Source organism: Drosophila gunungcola (genome assembly GCF_025200985.1).
Source record: "Drosophila gunungcola strain Sukarami chromosome 2L unlocalized genomic scaffold, Dgunungcola_SK_2 000008F, whole genome shotgun sequence".
In the NCBI taxonomy this organism is placed as follows: Eukaryota; Metazoa; Arthropoda; class Insecta; order Diptera; family Drosophilidae; genus Drosophila; species Drosophila gunungcola.
Window position 1 is genome coordinate 1,389,597 of NW_026453163.1, and position 21,701 is coordinate 1,411,297.

The 21,701-nt window shown below is 35.4% G+C and overlaps 2 protein-coding genes across 3 annotated transcripts; one reads left to right on the top strand and one right to left on the bottom strand.

Moving 5' to 3' along the window:
* The first annotated feature begins 200 nt into the window (after positions 1 to 200).
* LOC128253424 (lysosome-associated membrane glycoprotein 1) lies at positions 201 to 6,293 on the top strand. 2 transcript variants are annotated; one of them, XM_052981802.1, is made up of 4 exons: positions 201 to 413; positions 3,841 to 4,164; positions 5,015 to 5,236; positions 5,295 to 6,293. In XM_052981802.1, the coding sequence occupies exons 1-4, from the start codon at positions 359 to 361 to the stop codon at positions 5,633 to 5,635; spliced, it is 942 nt and encodes a 313-aa protein (XP_052837762.1). In that variant the 5' UTR covers positions 201 to 358; the 3' UTR covers positions 5,636 to 6,293. The 2 variants fall into 2 exon arrangements, with proteins under 2 accessions (XP_052837762.1, XP_052837761.1); XM_052981801.1 differs by lacking the exon at positions 201 to 413 and adding an exon at positions 760 to 934.
* A 10-nt stretch (positions 6,294 to 6,303) lies between these two features.
* Positions 6,304 to 12,486, bottom strand: LOC128253420 (intraflagellar transport protein 88 homolog). The gene is made up of 8 exons (XM_052981795.1): positions 12,268 to 12,486; positions 12,015 to 12,211; positions 10,394 to 10,634; positions 9,582 to 10,341; positions 9,266 to 9,465; positions 7,155 to 8,061; positions 6,852 to 6,941; positions 6,304 to 6,790 (listed from the first exon to the last, which is right to left on the bottom strand). The coding sequence occupies exons 1-8, from the start codon at positions 12,394 to 12,396 to the stop codon at positions 6,663 to 6,665; spliced, it is 2,652 nt and encodes an 883-aa protein (XP_052837755.1). The 5' UTR covers positions 12,397 to 12,486; the 3' UTR covers positions 6,304 to 6,662.
* Positions 12,487 to 21,701: the final 9,215 nt, after the last annotated feature.

Here is a 21,701-nt window from a genome sequence, read left to right on the forward strand (position 1 = left end):
AACTTTGAATTTTGTGTCCTCTTCTTCTTTCTAGCTCTGTTTACTTCTAGAAGGCCGATCAGCTGTTTTGCATCAGCGAGTGCCTGTACCCGTTATTTCTACTATTTATACAACGTAGTTATGAAATTCTTAGCTCGCGTTTGAATTTGGAGGGATTATTTAGTGATATTTCATGGTTGTTCGACAGAAATGGTGGGAAACCAGTTACCCCATCTGGTAACACTGACAAGCGCACATATTATAGTCTCCCTGAGTGAACGGGTGAAAAAATCACAGCAATAATTGCAGCAGTGTCAATTGCCAGTGGAGTGAACGGACCGAAAAATCGCAGCAAGACTTACACAGATAGGCATCCAGTATGTTCGCAAGCAAATTGTTGACCTGCTCAGCATTGCTAATGCTAAGTGGCGCAGGTGAGTGAGCAAATGACAAACCTAGCAAACCCTTTGCTTACAGCAAAAAAAAAAAAAAGAAACTGCGTCGTTCTGGAGGCCTTTGTTTAATGTGCTTATTCATCGCAAATTATTTATATTTGCGTTTATCTGCCGCTCTTCACTCGCCGTCTCGCTCGCGCTCACGTAACCAGCTGGGACAGTTTGTAGTGTTTTATCTGCGAAAAAAGTACAGAAAATAGTCACAAAAGTACGAGCGATTAAAAGAGTTTGTGTTAGGGGCTCTGGCATTGCGAACAAAGAGCAACAATAATCTGTCAGCGCTGCAGTTGTTCAGTTTTATCGAAGTTTTTGGTCGTCCGTTACTCTTCGTTCCAACAAAATGGTGGCCCTTACAGTTGCAGCCCCCAGACACCTCCCCACCCACCCTCTGGCATCGAATACAGCTGGCACAGACAACCTGCGTCCAGAGAATCGCAGCAATGCAGACCATGCAGGCATATTTAATTTATCATCTTTGCCGTCGCCTCTCTTCATCAGATGTATGTAATTACACTATATTGTCAGCACAGTCTTTTTAATTATTTATTTGCCCAACGCGGAAAGCAATTGTTCTCTGCCTACTGCCTTCGCCGATGGGGGCGTCTTTTGTGAACGGTCATTCCCCTATGGATCTCGCTCTACTCCGCTTTTAGTTAATGTCATTTGCAGTCTCCGATTTCTTGTGGTCTGAGGCTCGCCTGATAATTTTCCGCTGCTAGTTTCCATATGGCTGGAGGTATTCGCATTTGGTTTTACAACTACTACCATTCCGAATATGTCACACATTAGTTTATGCGATAGTCTCGCTGATAATAACAATTGAATAACATATTGTACCAAACAACAAAAAGAATAAGCAGATTAGGCAGAAATGGGGAATAGAAAATTATCGATTTTACGATTTGTTACAAATAGTAATTTTATATCTTGGTAATCGTATTATTAATGCTGCCAATTGTTAACAGTTGCCACTACAATCTAACGATTAAGCTCTGTTTGGCTAAGATGTTTTTACTGGCAATACAATACATTGCCATTTAGTCATTGTTTTCTTACACTTTTCCTGCATGGTTGTGGCGAATCTTATTACCACATGTGATTTATTTTTCCAACATTTTTCTTCTTCACCTGGAAAATGTATTACATGTCTAAGGCGAGAAACGCCTCTTGTCTGCTTTCAACTTACCCACAATCCGTTTCCTTACTTAACTTGCATTTAAAGGTTATCACTCTAGACTGCATTACCAAGCGGCATTGAACTAGAACGGGCGAAGATATGACTACACATTGTGTGCAGAGTTTAATGTGCCGCCATCTTAATAAATAATAATATAAATATCAAGAAAAATAGCAAACTTCGGCAAGCCGAAATGTATATGTATGTACATATACCCATGCAGCTGTTGCAGAAATTAAATATTCTTTAAAACATATACATCAATTATTCGATCGGTTTGTTTCCGATTAATTTCCTTTTATTTCCCGATTGTTCCTATTAAATCCGACTAGTTTTGACTTATATAATACCTGAAACAGGAAGACAACTTTTGGGAGAGATAGACTAGAATGCGTAGAAGACTAGGCCGAACAACCTCAATACGAAATGACTTAACCTTTAAATTTTCACTCGTATAAGTGCTTTAATTTTATCAACATGTGTATATATCTATAACTCTTTGTCCCATACAGTCAATTTGATTTTCCCGTTATTAGGCAAATTAATTATTCATCGAGTGCCAAGTGACTCATATTCTTGATAAAAGAGCTTCGCGAAAAGGGAACAAAGAAAATGCAATCGCAGCTAAACTGTATGTATATTGCCACTTCATTTGCTCGACTGGCCTAGCTCCGCCTTTTTTTGTACCCTGCAGAGGGTATTATTATATTAGTCAGAAGTTTGCAACGCAGATACGTTACCGATTCATAAAGTATATAAATTCTTGATCAGCATCACTAGGAGAGTCCGTCTGTCCGTCCGTCTTGGCATTTCTGCGTTTAAAACAAATCATTGACAAGACTGACAATAAGGCCCGCTAAATAAAATTAAAAGAGTTGGCGAGCATGACAAGGGTGCTGTCAATGAGGTTGGAACTTTATTAAAGAAAAAAGTTTGGCAAATAACCCAAAAATTTCTGCTTTACAATGTATTAGCTTTCGAATGAGCAAACAACTTTTTTCTAGGAATTCGTATTATGTATGTTGAGAAAGGGTAAATTGAGATTTCATCAAGCTTAAACAAAATGGAAAAAGTCGTTTAGTTATCCAAGTCATGTTACGCGCGTTTAGCATTTTCGAATATCAGTAGCCTAAACAGCATATTCAAAAATATTAAATCTTGTAAAATAAATAAAATAAAAATAATTGAATTATTAACAAAGTTAAAAAACTAAAAGCTACAATATTTTACTATGGTTTAACAGTATTGGCATATATTTTCATTATTTGTCGCGTTCGCGGTGCATTCTTTCTTTTAATAACGCGATCACAAGTCCACAAAGCTCGTATTTGTATAAGTAAATTTGTGCCTATAAAATGCGTTCATAAAAAAAATTTTTTTTAATTATAATTTTTTGTCAATTCAGCGATCTTGATCCTGGAAATACTCTTACATAAAAAAGTTCAGAAAAATGCCAGCACTTAATGCTGCCAAGAAGGTAAAAAAACAATGTTTCGACTGTCTGTTTAAATATTTCAAAACAAAAAAAATATGATGTTAATTAATTTGTTCAATAAATCAATACAAAAGAAAAAAACACTGGGTTTTTTTTTTGGAATTCCCATATAGGACAAAGTAATTTATATTATATGATTGCGAGCTTAGCCAATACGAATGTCTTCGCATGAATAGTTTCAAGTTTCTTTTGAACTTTACCCATTTCTCTAATATATTGTAGCAAATGCTTTTACTTTTTATGCCCTTGCAGAGAGCATCATAATTTAACTCAGAAATTTGCAACGCAGGGAAGAAGACATTTCCGACCTATAGGTATATTAATGTATATTAATCGATTTTATATGTTTTAAAAATATTGAATTTCTGCAATATCTGCAAGGGTATATAAACTTCAGTTTGCGAAGTTTGCTTCCTTTCTTGTTTAACTAAAATTGCCTCATTTTGCTTGGAACAAATGTCCATAAATTGACGCTTTCTGAAAATAGAAAATGGCAATTTCCTTTGCACTTTCCACAATCGATATCTACAGTTTACGCTCACTAACACATATGTGAAACCGCAACATTTGGACTGCAGTTAAAAAAATTTCACTGGAATCGATTTGTATGACAGTTTGGTTCTCTATCCCTAAAACAAGGCTGTACAAACAAAAGTATGCCTAAAGTACCAATTTTAATAATCAAAATTATATACAATAATTTTCTTAATTTCAAAACCACCTTTTTATTTCAGTGCTCTCTCAAAAACTTAAAAGTTTGCCGGGTGCCGAATTTAAGATTCCAGATACGACTTTGGAACTGACCAGCAGCACATCCACATCAACCTCAACGACTTCGACAACTACAAAGAAGCCAACCACATCCACCTCAACGATCACGCCGCCAAAAACCTCCACAACCTCTACTGAGTCACCAAAGACGACGACCACACCAGGACCAGTGCCTACCACGACCCATGCCCCTCAACCCTATCCGGCTCCCTCTGTGGGCACTTGGAATGCCTCCTGCATTATGCTCCAAATGGCAGCTCAACTTAACTTTACCTATGAGGCTAAGGGTAAGAAAACTAACTTCGTATTATAGATTGGTTTTAATGAAACTTTAAAGTACTAACCGTAAAACCAAATTATGCGATTGGCTTGCAATTTAGGGAAGAGTGTGGCGAAAGTTTATTTAATTGTCTATCACCTTAACCGGTTCTCGAGGATTTCATGTAACGGTATTGAAAATATCTAGAACAAAATCTAAAAGCTTAGTTTTTGGTATATAAAACCGAGCGGAAATAGACTCTCCATGATGCAAAACCAACACAAAAAAAACATTTAACATTTTTTAATCCCTTGTGTTATAATTGCAGTCAGAAGTGAAGGGAGACATCCTCAAACTTAAAAAGTATATATATTCTTTATCAGCATCACTAGGAGAGTCGATCAAGCCGTCTGTCGGATTTTACGCAAACTTGTCTCTTAGTTATAAAGCTATTTGCATAAATCTTCCCCAAAAGTTGTCTTCCTGTTGAAGGTATATAAAAAATATGTTCGGTTTTAGGGTGTGTATTTTTAAAGAAATGAAAAAAGTTGAGTCAAAACTAATTTTACAAACTTTGTGGAGGTCTAGCATCTATATTATAAAACTTATCCTCAAAGTTAAAAAAGTTAAAGACCGTTATGTTTCCTATCAATGAAAACCTTTTTTCATTTAAGTGGTGAACAAAAGTTATTTACACTTAAAAAAATGGTGCCATAAACAAATTTTTGATTGTCATTTTCTGAATCAAGAAGTCCAACTGTTATGGATATATGGTTTAATTATATTAATTATTATTCCGACCGAGTTAACCAGAAGGAAGGCATTTATTATTTATGAGTATTAATATCTGTTTGACGATTTCCGTTCTTTTCCATTAGATGGAAACTTCACCCACGGCCTGTATAACATCCCCAGCAACGCATCGGTTGAAGACGTGGAGTGTGCAAGTCAGACATTCCAAGTTATTCATCTGAATTGGGGTCCTGATACTTCCAAGCAATCGTTTTTGATGTATTTCGAGAAAAAGAACGACACCACCGTGCTCTCATCCATTCAAATCCATCTGAATGTGCTGACCGAAGACTTTCCCGATGCCAAGGGTATGCAGGCATAGAATATTTTTTGCTTATGAATGTTTCACTTATTTGGTTATTGCAGAAAACCAAACGATTCAACTGATTCACAGGGGCGATGGAGAGTTCAAGACGCCCGAAAAGATGTCATACCACTGTACTCGAGTTCAGAAGATGAATTTGACCGAGACCCTGGATGCTAAGCAGTTGATCGGATGGATAAGCGTCAGTCATGTCCAGGTGGAGGCGTTCCGGACCTCAAACGCCACAGGGTTCTCTGACGTACATGATTGTGACAGCTCCGAAACGTCGGACGTGGTGCCCATAGCCGTTGGGATCGCATTAGCCGCGCTGATATTGGTAGTTCTCATATCGTATCTGTGTGCAAGGCGTCGCTCTACATCCCGCGGGTACATGAGCTTCTAAAAGAAAAGAACATTTGCTTCTTTAGGGCAGGTTTGGAATGGAGTTTGAGGAGAAAAGCAAATCGTTAGAGAGAAAATTAAGATTGAATTTAATAATTGGAAGCTGTCTGTGAGTATGGGAAACGATCCGAATTGTTTTGTATCTTTTGGTTTGTTGAAGTTGAAGTGGTTTGTTTTGTCCAAGACGACATAAAATTCGCGAGAGTGAGAGAAGGCGAGAATTAAAGAATCTGGAATCGGAATAATGGTTGAAGAATATCAAGAAGTATGATCTAAAACGCTGTTTATGTGTCTGTAACTGTCAAAATTTGTACTGTAAATTTAAAACAGCTCACTCATTCGTGTTTTTCAACGACACAATTTTCTTAAGAAGATCAACCAAATTTTACACTTGCAATTAATAGAAGCACACATTTTATTCAATAAACCAATCAAATGTAACTAACGTGTCATTCAAATGAGGTGAAACGGAGCGATGGCCTGGGCTCTGTCTTTAATAATTATGATTAAAACGTACTATTCGCATATTTGACGATACCAACGGTCAAGTTTTCTTTCCAAACGGTCAACGCTTAAAATATTCAAACATTATATCGGAACGTCAATATGTATGTTTTACTGGCCTGAAAAGCGCAATAAAGATTATATTTAAAATAAAACTCAATATAATTGGTTTAAGAGGATGGGAAAGACGTTTTATAAATAGATTGGCCCCTGGTCGTTGTTGTCTTAGGTCGCTAAAGAAGCCACTTTTTTTTAATATTTAACTACCTAACCAATTAATTTAAAGAATGAGGTTTTGATGAATTTTAATTATGTTTTGAAATTCTTTTATTTCCCATAAACGTGATTAGCAAACCCCGAAGTGTTGTAACTTTAAAAGATATTCTTGGGAAAGATTTTAATTTTAGGAATTTACTTCGTAAACCAAAAGTATACTAAACATGACAACAACAATAATAAGTAAACGCAAGGGTAATACGCCGCAACAACTGACAACACGATATATTGTAGACAAAAAAATGTATTTAAAGGGGCAACAAGCTTTCGGCATTCATTTCTGTATCATCATCTGAATCGTCTTTGCTCTGATGTGCTCGATATATGCCAGTGCGAGGACGTTCTGTTGGAGGTCCCAAAGGATCAAACTGCTGGACTGCAATAACAAAAAATATAACACTATACAAGGGTTTCCTAAGGAGCTGTCAAAATCTTACCGGAATAAGTGGCGGTACTCTGAGTATAGGTCATACTTTTGGAGATGTCGCTGTTCTCTTGCAACCGTTCCTCATTAGATTGCCTGATAGCTGCAGGATTATTAAAGAAAATATGTTATTGCAAAAACACTAACATGTAGTCTGTCTGGCCGTCCGTATGAGCGTCGAGGTCTCGGATCTATAAAAGACTTTTGAAATTTGACATGCAGATTCCAATTATTCTTACGCATCGCAAGTTTATTTGAAAACGTGGCCACGCCCACTCTAACGACCACATAGTAAGTATTATTATTTTGTAATTACTTCGCAAGCGGCTGCTGGACGAGGACGCCGAAGAGAGTCGATGATGCTGGTATCGCTGCTCGTTCTGCCGTTCCTGCTGCTGCTTTTGCAGGCGTGCGTAGTCCACTGCGTACCTATCATGCAAATCACCCAAGCCCAACGACTTGGTAACTTGCATCAAAGCTCTTACGCAGGTGAAGTTGTCCGGAAAACGGGCGTAGATCTTTTGGAACATGCCCAGGTACTGCTTGGGCGGCAGGTACGAGTTGCGGAAGCAACTGGCAATGCGCAACATAAGGTTTGGATCGTTGGGATCGGCTAGGACAGCCCGTTCGTAGTAGTACAGGGCCTTTTCCGTGGCCTGGAGCTTTATGTAGTAGGAGCCGATGGAGCTGGCGATGCTGATGTCGCTCATGTTTATGCGGTACGCCTCATTGTAGTACTGGTTGGCCTCCTGATGGTCCTGAATCTGTTCGTATAGGGACCCGACTTTCTCAAACAGCCGCGAATCGATGTCGGCAGCAGAGATGCCAAGCACCTGGAGATACGCCTGTAGTGCCGCTCCCGGTGTAGCGGTGGACATAAATCCGCCTCCAAGGCGGCGCTCTTGCAACTTGGCCAGCTGATAGAACACATGGCTGTGCTGCACAGAATGGGGCATCATCAATTGGGTCTTTAGAAGCTCGAAACGCTCCTCGGCCAGATCGAAATCCTGCTGCGCCAAGGCCACAAGGCCGAGGTTGTAGTTGGCCTCAAAGTTTGTCGGCTGAAGTTGCAGAGCTCGCTCCAAACGTTCGCGTGCTGAAATGAGGTTCTGCTTCCGCATGTCTACTATACTGGCATTGATCAAAGCTAATGCGTTGTTTTCCAGCGCTCCGATTTCCTGAAGCTGGTTAAGACAGTGCGTGGCCATCTCCAGGTTGCCTAGCTAAAAAATAATTTTGTTGTTAACAAAAAAGGTATTACAGCTAAATTCATCGTTTTTTTTATATCATGAAATTATCGGTAGTTCCTTGACAGATTTTCTTTTATTTCATCATACCATTGCAGACTTTATTATAATGTCAGTAAAAGGACTTCATAAAGTTTTTAGATACTACCCAGAGACCCTGTGCGGATTGATTACCCTATCCTAAAAAATTTCGGAATTCCTACCTATTTGCATGAAAAGGGAAATAAATCAAATAAAAGCAATAATAGAAGTATCTTCAAGTTGTCACTATCATCAAGCTGTTTGAAAACGTTATTCCCCCCTTGCAACAACTTTGCAGGTCGATTATATCCCCGTGCCAACACGGATTTATATGACGTAGGTTTCCGACGACAAACCTCTTGGAACTCACGTCTTTCGTATAAGTGGAATAAAGGTGTTCAAAAATACTTTATTTATATCACAAGGACGCCCAATCCTGGAGTCTTGTTCTCCAGTTTGGAGTCCCAATAGGGTGTATATATAGACTGGATAGATTCTGTGCATAATAACTTGAAACTATTTTCTCTACTGGGCCTTAACTTACCATCTTACTCGAGTGAATTTTTTTAAAATAAATAAAACAATTTTAACCAACCGAATACCATGACTTTTAAAGGTTTAATTCAAATGAATTCATCCCGCTAATTCTAAAGTTTGAAGGCTCGCAGATTTTACTTTTAAATGCTAAAAAATATTTCATAAACATTATTACATTTTCTGGCTTCGAACTCAGCAGTGTTTTAATTTTGTATATGCTTTTAAAAGAATTGACCGCCTGCAATAATTTCATTGACAGTTTTTTTTTATATAGATGTACATAAATAAACTAAAAAAAAAATATATGAGATTTTTTAAATTCTAACTGTATATAACCCCTTAATTCAAAAAGATTAAAAAAAGTTTGGAAAAAGCATTAAATTAGTCTCGATATTCAAATAATTTTATAGGCAACTCCAACAATAAGCTAAATTGTACTTTTTAAGGTATACAAATTTTGTTAAAACATTTTCGCTTTCAATATATATTTTTTTACTGTACTGGGATCATTTCGATTGAAATTTCAAGTAATTAAGTAATAATAATAGTAATAACTTTGCTAATGATATTTGTCCTACTTTTTTTTTACAACTTAAATGTTTTTCGTGCATCCAAAACTCACACTTATGTAGATGAAACTGAGGTTGGTCAGGGCGCTGGCTGTCAAGGATCCTTCACTTTTACGGTCATACATTTGAAGCGTTTCAATCGCTTGATTTACGTCATTTTGCCTAAGGTAAACTAGAGCCTTATTAAGTTCAAGTTCGTTGGCCAACCAGGCCAGATTTGAGGTCTTAATGATCTCAATGCACCAATTATATCCTGAAAAGAATGTTAAATAAGTATTAATACTTCGAAAGTATTGTATTTCGTAAGGAATCAAAAAGCTCGAAAAACTAAATTAAATAGATAAATCGATACTGCCCATAAAAGCTCACCATCATTATAGTTTTCTTCGATTAATGGTGAGATCAGATCCACAATCATTGTAATGGATCGCTTCTCCGCATTACGGCGTTGATTGGTGTACACGGCAAGCTCGTCTTTCTTGAGGGCTCTGAGAACATAACGCTGTTTTGCCTTTGCGGAAAACTTCACGGACTCCTGTACTTTTTCGTACGAGTTTCCACCCTCTGCATCGATCACCGCCACTTCCACGCCACCGTTGTCTTCGCGATGTGAGGACTTGTGCATGTCCGGATCGTCAGATTGTCCAACCTGGTCCGCCTGCTGCTGCAGTTTGATGATATTGCTCTCGCTACCTAGATCCGTTTCCGTTTCCCCGGCCTGGACATCGCAAAGACTACGAAAGGCCAATTTAATCTTCTCCACGTCGCCCACTGCGTAGTAGCACAGTATGAGGTGGATGCCACTCTTAATGTCAGCCCGCTCCGACATAATGAACTCAAAGCTGGAGGCGGCCTCCGAGTAGGAGCCCATGCGAACGAAGAGGACTCCAATGTTTTCACGGATCTTAAGCCGCAGCTGGCTCAAATTCTTCGGGACCGAATCGAGGGCCATGCGATACATTTTTACGGCTTTCTGGTAGATTCCCATGTTGTAGTAGATGTTGCCCATGTTAATTTTTAGCTGGTTGACGTTTGGAAACATCTTGTTCTTGGTCATAATGCTGTAAGTGTTGAGGGCCTCGATATGCAAATCATTACGTTCGTACTGCTCGGCGAGATTAAAGAACACCTGTAACCAAAACATTTTATATTTGTTTTTAGCTATTACTATAGTTTCTCACCGCATACGTCAAGTCGAAGTTGTGATAAACATTCTCGCCCTGCTGGTCCCGGAATCGGTGCAAGGTTCGATCCAATGAGAATGCTTCCTTTGCCTTATTCAACGCCTCAGCCAATGCCGACTTCACCTCCGAGGCTGCATTACCACTCGATCGAGCAGAAGTGCTTTGCCAAGCCAATACAATTGATGATTCTAAGAGCTTCACGATCTTGCTCTCCAGATTCTTGTACTTGATTTGTGGACTATAATCATTAAGCGAATCATTAGATATTTTCCAAGATGTTTTTAAATTAAGAAAGGAAGCACACCTCGGCAATCCAAAGTTTATATACCCTTGTAGCTATTGCATAAATTAAATATTCTTTAAAACATCAAAATTTCTAATTATATATGCGTATATTTTTAAAATCATTCAAGCTATAATGATTTTCAGCTCAATTATTCGATCGTTCCTATGTCATTGTTTTCCGATTTTATTACATTTGAAGCGTAATTCTGAATTATTATTCCATTACTATGTCCAAAAGAATTACAAAAAATTCAAAACTATAAAAGATGAATTTTGTTTCATATATTTTTAATATTTCGATTGTTTTCATGGGATATTAATGAAATTAAAAACGTTGTTCTGAAATAATACACTATTACCATAGCTCAAAAAAATTATAAAAAAAAACAAGAAAGTAAGAAAACTTCGGAAAGCCGAAGTGTATATACGCTTGCTCCGATTGCAAACTTATTCATGAAAACATTAAAATTTCGATTTATTTTGATTTGTTTAAAAACTTTGATGCTTTGATGATTTACAGCTCAAACATTCGATCGTTCGTATACAGCTTAAACCGTAAGTCAGAACTATAAATTATTACTAATTTCAAAACTATTTATTATTTATATAATTAATATTATATATTATTTTTATTAACATTCCGATTGTTTTTATATGAGCTATATGATAAATTCCTCCGATTTTAATGAAATTTATATCGTAATACTGAAATATTTAACCATTACTACATCTCGAAGAACTAAAAAAAGGTGAAAAGCAGCAAAGTTATCACATTTTTTTTTCATTTATTTTCTCAATTGTTTTTATGGGAGCTATATGCAATAGTCGTCCGATCCGGCGATTCGACTTATGTACTACCTGCAACATGAAGACAACTTTTGGGAAGTTTCTTGCAGATATCTTTAAAACTGAGAGACTAGTTTGCTTAGAAACGGACGGACGGACAGACGGACGGACAGACGGACGGACAGACGTACATGGCTAGATTGACACTCCTGGTCGGAGATGTTTCCTTCACTGCGTTGCAAGCTTCTTACTGAAATTATGGTATAAAAACAGCAGTTCCTATGGGAGCTATATGATATAGTCGTTTGATCCCGGTCGTTCCGACCTATATACTACCTGTAACAGGAAGAAAACTTTTTTGAAAGTTTTACGCAGATAGCTTTACAACTGAGAGACTAGATTGCGTAGAAACGGATGGACGGACGGACGGACAGACAGACATGCTGAGAAAGACTTTCCTAGTGATGGTGATCAAGAATATATACATACTAACGTCGTAAATTATAGTACCCTCTGCAAGGGTATAAAAATCTTTGGATTTACTCACTTTACTTCCTTGGCGGCATCAACAGCGTTTGTCGACGAGAGAGTTTGTTGCTTGGCCTTTTCCAGGAAAAACTGGTCAAACCTTTGGCCAGCAGATCCGCTATTGGCCGCGTAGCCCACCGCCCGGACTGCAGTTGATGGCCTAGCTAGACCTGACTTGTCGCCTCCTACTGCTCGACTACTAACCAGATTGCCGCGCTGAATCACAGGAATTACTAAGGGAACTAAAATGGCCATATATTCCCAGGACTCACCGAAAAGAGCTGAGAAGTGGGCGGCCTTGGCCTGCCGGCCGCCGTTGGTGGTGGAGGAGGAATAGCTTCTGTTTCAGAGCCAGCTTCCAACAGTTGTGGGTTATTACTTACAACGCTTTTAGAATTCATTTTGATTAAGTTGATATTCTTCGGCGCTAAAATCAAGACCGATTATTCAAAATATGTTTGTTTTGTCTTAATAATAACCAATGCTAGGGGTTGGCGTTTGTTTTGGTCAAGTTTCCTTGGTGATCAGAAGTCAGACTGGCTGTATATGGTATATGGTATATGACCAGCAAAAAAATACCAACTTCAAAAATTGTATTTAACGAAAATATATACATAAATTTGAAATTGTTTGGGGCGACAAAACTTAATTTATTTGAATAATAAAATAATGTTTAAGCTTTAAAGATCTTTACTTTAATCAAATAAATTTAATTTCATCGCTTTACAACATTTTTTTTTCTTAAAATTCTTTTCTTTTGTAAATGTAAAAATGTCGTTAAAACAATAATTAAAACTTGTTTTCCAATTTTTTTTCCTTTCAAAGACTTAAATATGTCCTTTTTGAAAAACAATGTAATAGTCAATTTTATTGCGCTAAAGTTGTAAACATTCTCAGATAACAACATTTATCACCTTATAATGCCAGTTTTATTCTTTACTCCAGTCTTGATTCACCGATTTCGGTAATCAAAAGCTTTTTTTTACTACAAACAGAACGTTCTTTTACTATTCCATACGTTTTATAAAGGTTCGTTTGCTTTTACAAATGCTAGATCTCCGGATTTAGGATTTTAGCGCCTGTAAAGCATTTGTTACGCGCCATTTGCAGATGTTTATAAAGACAACAGGGGTCTATGTGTAAAAAACACTCTATCTTCGCAGACAGAAAAATCCGTATAGAATCGATTTACCACCGAGTTATTGAGTTTATTAGCTTGTTGGCTTCGTTCGATCTTCGAAATAAATCGATCAAATTATATTCGGCTTAAGTGTGTGTAATTTGTATGAACTTATTTATGGTCGCAAATCAAGAATTTTAGCAACTTTTTTTTAAATTTAAAATAGCAAACCAATCTGTATAAAAGGATGGGAAAGTAAGCTAACTGAATTGATCCTTTAATTTTTTTTGCTAAGTTTTAGGCTTTAATTTTGGTTGCCCACAGTCTTTCCAAGTTGCAAAAAAATGTGTTCAAGTTCCATGCTCAATAATTTGAATTTTGAAAAATCTGTTAAGGATCTCGATTCCAAATTTCTAGACCATAATACCCCCTTAAAGATGCATTTTAAGTTGGTGTTGTGTATGTGTGTACATAGTAATGACTTTCAGATAAAAATAATGATATGCATGTACATATGAATGCACAGATGTGCTGGATAGCCGTCAACCTTTTTTTATGACAGTTTTACAATGTTTAAGTAAGAAATGATGCCTGAGGTCAAACAAACTGCAGCCAGTGTCTGGACCTCTCCTTGTGTTATTTTAAACAATTTAGCTGGGGAGATTTAATAAAGACAGGGGAACCTGAGCGCCAAACGAAGTGTAATCTGATTTCATTCAACAGCGGTACTAAGAGCGTAAGGATGATGAGGAAGATAAGTGTCATGTTCTGGTGACTGCCAGAGGCGTTTGCTTAATCAAACGTCGCTCTTTGTGTCGGCGCTATTTTCAGCTTCGTTTACACGCTCTAGGAAATACTAATCGTTGAGTTTGGTTATATACTCGGCAAGCCGAATACTCTTCGAGGAAAATTTATAACAACAAAATAGGTAAACTTCGGCAAGCCGAAGCTTATATACCCTTGCAGTTTGCATAAATTAAATATTTCTTAAAACATTTAAATCTAAAACATTTTAAGCATATGCGTATATGTTTAAAAACATTGAAGCTATTATGATTTTCACCTCAATTATTCAATCGTTCGTATGGCTGCTGTATGATGTCGTTTTCCGATTTAAATAAAATGAAATGCGAAAATTTAAACTATTGAACCATTACTCCAAAAAAATTTTTAACAAAAATTTAAAATTAAAAAAATATTTTCTATTCCGATTGTTTCCATGGTAGGTATATAATACAGTCGTCCGATTTTGATCAAATTTTAACCGTAATTCCAAAATGATAAATAAATAAATAAATGATCATCACTAAAAATCGAAAAACTTTCAAAAAATTTAAGAAGCATCAAAAGTATAATTACTTTTCTTTTTTTTTTTCCGATTGTTCCTATGGGAGCTATATTATATAGTCGTTCGATCCGTCTCGTTCCGACTTATGTACTATCTGCAACAGGAAGACAACTTTTGGGAAAGTTTCATGCAGATAGCTTTAAAACTGAGAGACTAGTTTGCGTAGAAACGGACAGACGGATGGACAAACGGATGGACAGACGGATGGACAGACGGATGGACAGACGGACGGACAGACGGACATGGCTAGTTCGACTCTCCTAGTGATGCTGATGAAGAATATATATACTTTATAGAATCGGAAACGTCTCCTTCACTGCGTTGCAAACTTCTGACTGAAATAATAATACCCTCTGCAAGGCTATAATAACGAATTACTACTTATTATTAGAATACAACAATGTAGAGCTCAAATTGGAAATGTTTTTTTTAAGCGAAAATACACGGTTGTATTCATCTATTAATATAACTAAGAAAAAGATGATAATGACGTTTTAAAACTAATTTCAGAAAATAATACCACACTTTACGTAATTATAATAATTGTAGTTATTATTTTTATTATTTTACTTGTCCTATCGATCCCAAACTCAACCAATGTAGACACTCAACTCAACCGGAGCAGACGACGCCGCTCTTCAATAACATAAACAATTCTTGCAATTGCTAATTGCCCCACCGTAAGTTTGTAGACCTTTCTATAAATTATTTGTTCAATATTGCTTGGTACAGCTTTGTTTAAAAACATGTTGTTCTTGTCTGTGCGATTTTTAGTAATAAAATTTTAAGTTTAAAACAAAAACTTCTTGCTATTAAAAATACTTCTTATCGAAAGAAATCGCTTTAAATTCAACAATCACGTTTTCAGGTTTCAGATTTTGTCTGGAAAAACCAATATGGTGCACGTTTAATTCCAAAACTCAAAAAAAGTCCGAATCAGCATTTTGACAACCTTGCTAATTTTGACTTCTTATCAAACATTTTCTTTTTAAGTATTTATTTATTTTTTTTTTTTATCGCTTTTGTATGGACTCTTTAAGGTCGTATGTGAGGGGTTAAAAACCGATCAACTACCAAAGTTAAAGTTTCTTGCTAAAATTTGATTTAGAACAAATTAAAAGAGTTTTTTTTGTCTCGACGGAATTCACTGAGCGTGTGAAGTTTTACATCCAATTGTCGAAAGTTTTCAGCCCCTTCCTCTCATGTGAGAGTGGGCGAGATTGCACTCAATATTGTACTTTGTCTTGTACTTTATGCGCCACCGCACAATCATTAAAGTTGAAATAGAATCTGGTCTGCTTTTTGGTCATCAGTTCCTTATATGGGCCGCCCCTTCCCTTTAGCTTCGAAATTTTTTGATTGTTTGTCATTGTGCTGAAATTATTCAGTCATTCTTTTTCGCCGATGGGGGTCTTGTCGTGCTCCTCTGTCAAGTATGTATTTGACAATCACTAAGGCAGTCGCCAGATGCAAGAGATGAGTCTTGAGGGTTTATTATAAAAGTTAGATGTCTTAAGCTGAACAAGAAAGAAAGCTACCCCCGGATAGCCGAAATATATACCTAGACCTTTGCCGCTATTTTACAAATTATAAATAATAATAAAATTATGGAAAATAAGGATGTCCGTCGTTTAAAAGCCTTACCACAAAAATTAACCACCCCATTTATAAAAACTAAATTCAAAATTAAATATTTTATAGAAGTATTAGAATACTAGAATTATTTCAATAAATGTTCTTTTTTCCTGCAATAAAAAGAGCTTTGCAATAGCTAGTTTTTTTGTTTTAGGTATAAATCAATGAAAAGACAAAGTTCCTTTGACCGTCAGAACTATTTTATTTTTGAATGAGGAATCTTTAAGGATTAAAGCAAAGCTTCTGGGATTTAACTAAAAGTTAAAAGGATTAAAGCGTTTGACAAATCAATGCCTCTGATAGCATCGCCATATATTTTACTTTTTATTTTTACTTTGTTACAATGAACATATGACAGATTACCAAGAGTTTTTTATGAGTTCGTCAATAAAAATAAGTTTTTAATTAAAAAAAAGGTCTTATTATAAAATAATAAAGTTTTATGCTTTTATTTTTAAGAAGGAACTGAAATTTGGAGAGTGAAAATAAAACGGCATTGAAAACACACCGAGAAAATTTGGGAACGAATAAAACCAAGAGCAAATCTGCTCTATTTCAGTATTTTTGCTTCTCCCTTTATCGAGGAGAAAAGTTCTTGTCTTTTTGTTCCCGATTTCGCTAATCGAGAAGAAAAGATCTTGAACTCGAGAAGAAATTAGTCTAAAACTTAAAAAAAAATTGAAAGAGATAAAAATTGGGAGAGAAGTTCTCACTCAAATTGTTTGGAAAGTTACCGAAGGTATGCTTCGGGCCTCGTCGTTTTCCTTTAAAATTTTGGCCCGCGGCGAGTCGTAATGTTTTGTCTTTGATTGAGCGTAAAGAAGTGGAACCATGGACATCATGGACATCACAGAAGATGACCGATTGTTCGACCTAATGGTCGAATTTAAGTTGCTCTAGGCCCAGCGATAATTGCACAGTAAGTAAATAATATTTGATTAAATGAAAATTAAATATATAATTATAATTATTTACATATATGTAGAAACAATACTTTATAAAATAATTTTTATTAAGTTTAAGCAAGTGTGATTAATTTATCTGTAAATGCTCGCACGACGTCACAGTCGTAAAAGAGTTACAATCATTAGAAACAAAAAAAAACACACACATATGTACATAGACTTTAGCAGTGACACTTGCGGTAGATTTATATATCACAACTCGTGTTAAATCTTTTGTTTCACTTAAACACGTGTTAATTAGTAAATTTAAATTTATATTTTGTTGTAGCAGAAACACGCTTAAAATTTTTTTAACCAGTGTTTTCAGACAATTTAGTTTTGAAATTCGAATATATAAGTTGTTACACTGTTTAATCATTTTTTTTCTAGGGGCCGGAGTTAATTTTGAGTGCCTTGAATTCATCACAGCAGAGGAGATAAAAGAGACGATTTCCCTCCCCTTCATATGTATGTTTTAGTTATTGATAAGAAAATAAGAAAATAAAATATATTTAGCTATATATATAAAAGGAAAAAACACAAAATTCGAGCAGTTTTTGGGATCTGGCATTTTACTGGAAAAAAAAACCGTTCTCAACAATCTCTATTTCAGTATTTCCGTGCTTAATAGTGCGGCAAGAACGGATTTACCGAAATCAAAAAGACATTTTCTTAAATCAAGACTGCTCTTTTAAGATTTATGATTATTCTTGCTTTGAGAATAGGTCTTCTTGGTTTTGAGAACAAATAGGTTCTTAAGTCCAAGCATAGGCGCTCTCTTTTTCAAGAGTAAATCATTTTTGATTTTGAGAACGATTTACTCTCGAAGCCGAGAAAACATATTCTGAAATCGAGTATGTTCAGTCTTAAAAAAGCAGTTTTGATCTAAGAAAATGTCTTCTAGATTACGGTAAGTCCGTCCTTGGCGCACTGTTGAGAACGGTTTTTTTCTCGGTGCAGGTTAAAAACATCACAAAGTCAAAATAATGATAAAAATTCCGTTACTCGTAGAGTAAGAGGGTATATTGTATTCGTTAAATAGTATGTAACAGGTAGAAGGAAGCGTTTCCGATAAAGAATACATGTATATTCTTGATCAGGATCAATAGCTGAGTCGATCTAGCCATGTCCATCTGTATGTCCGTCTGTATGAACGTCTATACGAACGTCGCGATCTCGGAAACTAAAAAAGCTAGAGATTTGGGATTTGCCATGCAGATTCTAGTTTTTCCTAGAAAGCGCAGCAGTTTATTTCAAAACGGAGCCACATCCACTCTAACGCCCACAAATCGTGACAGTATGTACTGTATGTTCGGCAGTCCCAATTTAAAAAAAAACATATTTTTCAAATTGAGCTATTATTTTAGAAGTTATGGGGCTTATGAAGTTCTTTGCCGACCCTCTGACGCTGCTTAACCACCGATCGGCCGCTGCGGGGTGCGGGTGCCGCTCTTAGCTTCTAGTGTTGGCTATGCAGTTCGATAGATGGCGCCACCTAAACTTGTTTTTTATGGTAAACGTAAAACTCCTGCCAGTAGGGCAAAGCACCAGGAGAGGGCACAGCCCAATCACAAATCAAGAAAAATCAAAGCGCTCTATTTACTGTCTTTCCATTAAATGAGTTTATTTTGTAAATATGTAATTTTATTCTTTAAGCTCAGTCTTATAGCAAAAAAACTTATTTTCAAGTTTCGTAAATATTAATTTTAAGCTCCTTAAGAGGTCTTACCAGTGTTATTGTCTTTTAAATAGTTTACAATTTCAAAAACATCCTGTGAAAGCGGCAAGGTCGTGTCTAAAATAGTTTTTGAAAGAGCGACCGTTTGCAGGGAAGTACCGCTGCACTTAAAACTAAAGCAAGTTTATAACGAAACGTCATTTTTGAAAACTGCTGACATCATAACTTCACAACAAGTTGACCGATCGGTTACAAATTAACACTCAAACATCTTTAATGGGTCCTAACCATTAAGGCGCAGAGAAACAAATAAAGATGGATTCAAGAATGGCAAAAGAGCAGCATCAACAGGGATAAAGCAATCGACAGAAACCAATGCTTCCTAAGTTGGTTAAGAGCTAAAACCGATTTGGTTTGCGGGCTCTTAGCTGAAAACTTTGCGCCAAAAGTAGTTTAAGACACACAACTTCAAAAAGCTTTTGTGGTTACTGCATTTTTTTCCACTACTTATTTATTTTTTCTTTTACTTTCTTTGTGTAAGCTTCACTAGTTCTGCCAAATTTGACGGAAATTTTTAATGATTTCCGCTTACAGTAGTTGTTCGTTCTGAGCTCGGCAAATGCAAACAACTCGGTGTTTCTTAAGTCAGCAAAAGTCGCACGCGCAAGCATTCAGTCCATTATCTTAGGTCTTATCTTTTATAGAAAACAAACTTTAAAGTTCGTTTCACGTATTTTTTTATTCTTAAACTCTTACTTTTAAAAGGAAAGTTTAATATAAAATTAATATGTGTAAGATATATAAATCTAACCATATATATGGCTTATTTCATTTTATTTTTAAAATTAGTTTTATGGAAATAGGGCAATTTAACCACCACCGGTTCGCAGCCCCAAAAGTTTACACTTCAGTATAAAATCCAATAAAAATCACATTAGTGCTGCGTCGGAAGTTTGTGTGCAAATAGAAAACAGACAGTCAAATATGTTTTTATTGGGGGAAGGAGAAACAATCATGGGAAGTTTTCTTCGACCCACACATTTAACTTAGTCGCTTGAGAAATGCAAATGATCTCCAAGTCAGCCTTTTGACCAGGAGGTTGAACGGAAGTTAAAAACGAAGGCAAGAAAAACAAGAGCGCTAAAATGACAGCCCCCATAAAAGGCTTTTAAGTAGCTAATGGCTCGAATCACTATACTAACACTTCACTTTGAAGATATTTCAATTCTATCTTTATTATTTATACACTCTGCATTTAAATCGACCCTTAGCAGTCTATGTTCATTAATGCCGCAGACAGTTCGAAAGTACAGTCTTACTAAAAGCTTATAAGAATTTTTGAAAAAGTTAAATCAACTTTTAAAAGTTAAATATTTTTTTCATGAATTGAAATTATTCATATAATTACCATCCATCTTTGAAGGATTTTGTTAAACTAAATTTTTAAGCCAGTGTAATTAATATTTTTGCGTTTCATTTTTTTTTTTTTCAAAAATAAGCTTTTTTATAATAATTATTTTTAAAAAATGTTATACAATTGAAAATTAAAAAATCTTGGAGAAAATAAATAGATTGACCAACAACATTTTCTTGATATGTATCAAGCTTTTAGCGTATATCGATGAAAACAAACTGAAAAATAACGTAATCTATGACAAATATAAATTCAAAATCATGAATTCTTTTAACTCTTTAATTATTTTGGATTAATTTTTTGATTTGGCCCTTTGAGGAATTGTTTGGAGGTATTCTAAATATAATTGAAAGCAAGTTCATTCCATAATCCTTCAATGTGAATATATGTATATATTTAATTATTATTATAATTAAAAGAAAAATATTTATATATATCTGGAAAAAGAGATCCCATTAAAGAATTGTTAATTTAAGTTAAAGTATTTATAAAATGCACATTATTTTCTTAAGTAATTGTAATGATTAGATCTTTGTTTTACCTAACATTGCTTATGAATATTTCATGTTATTAATTACTTCCTTCAAAAAGTCATTTATTTCAGACTGCAGTCTTTTGCTCTTCTCCATAATTCGTGTCAATTTTTTAGCTCCTCTGCTTTATTATTTTCTTCTCTTGTGGCCATTTTTTTAACTGTAGCCCTCGCTTTAGCCCTGCAACCTCATTTGTAGGTTCAGTCACTTTATTATAACACCCTTCCAATTACTCCGTATACCCAGAAAAACAAATTGCCTTTAGGTAATAAATTAGACAACAAAATTGCCTAAATCTGTCTTTTAGTTAGTATATAAGTCGGAACGAACCGGATCGGACGACTATAACATATAGCTCCCATAAGAAAAATCGAAAAAACAAATGAAAAAAATTATAACTTTGCTGTTTTTTAATTTTTTTTTTAGTTCTTCGACATATAGTATTGGTTTAATATTTCAAAATTACGTTTAAATTCCATAAAAATCGGACCACTATAACATAAAGCTCCCATAGGAACAACAAAATGATACAAAAAATTTTTTTTTTAAGAATTTAACATTTTTATTTTGTATTTTTTTAAAATTATTTTTGACTAATTAGTAATGTGACAGTTCAGAAATACGCTTTTAATTGTATTACAATCGGAAAACGATATCATAAAGCTGCCATAGGAACTATCAAATAATTGAGCTGCAATTCATCATAGCTTCAATTTTTTTTAAACTACACGCAAGTCAATCATAATTTTAATTATTTCAAGAATATTTAATTTTTGCAATATTTGCAAGGGTATATGAACTTCGCCTTACCGAAGTTTGCTTCCTTTCTTGTTTATTTATATTTATTCTTTTTTCTTTTACGGAAATTTTGGTACTAAATATATAAATACAGTTGGGTTCACATTGGATTAAAACAGTCTCAGACTACCGTAATATTTTTAAAACCGGGTATTCAAATTTATATGTACATAACCAATAACGGTGGGACACTACCACAAACTGGGACACTTGTCAGGCGTAAAAGATGTGCCAGC

Bases quoted from the DNA above. Each gene is read 5' to 3' on its own strand.
- LOC128253424 (XM_052981801.1), top strand. From the start codon at position 775: ATGGTGGCCCTTACAGTTGCAGCCCCCAGACACCTCCCCACCCACCCT. The intron at 4,165-5,014 runs GTAAGAAAACTA...CTTTTCCATTAG, and splicing joins CTTTACCTATGAGGCTAAGG to ATGGAAACTTCACCCACGGC. The intron at 5,237-5,294 runs GTATGCAGGCAT...TGGTTATTGCAG, and splicing joins AGACTTTCCCGATGCCAAGG to AAAACCAAACGATTCAACTG.
- LOC128253420 (XM_052981795.1), bottom strand. From the start codon at position 12,396: ATGAATTCTAAAAGCGTTGTAAGTAATAACCCACAACTGTTGGAAGCT. The intron at 12,212-12,267 runs GTGAGTCCTGGG...CCTGTGATTCAG, and splicing joins CCACTTCTCAGCTCTTTTCG to CGCGGCAATCTGGTTAGTAG. The intron at 8,062-9,265 runs GTGAGTTTTGGA...ATTATTTTTTAG, and splicing joins TCAGTTTCATCTACATAAGT to CTAGGCAACCTGGAGATGGC.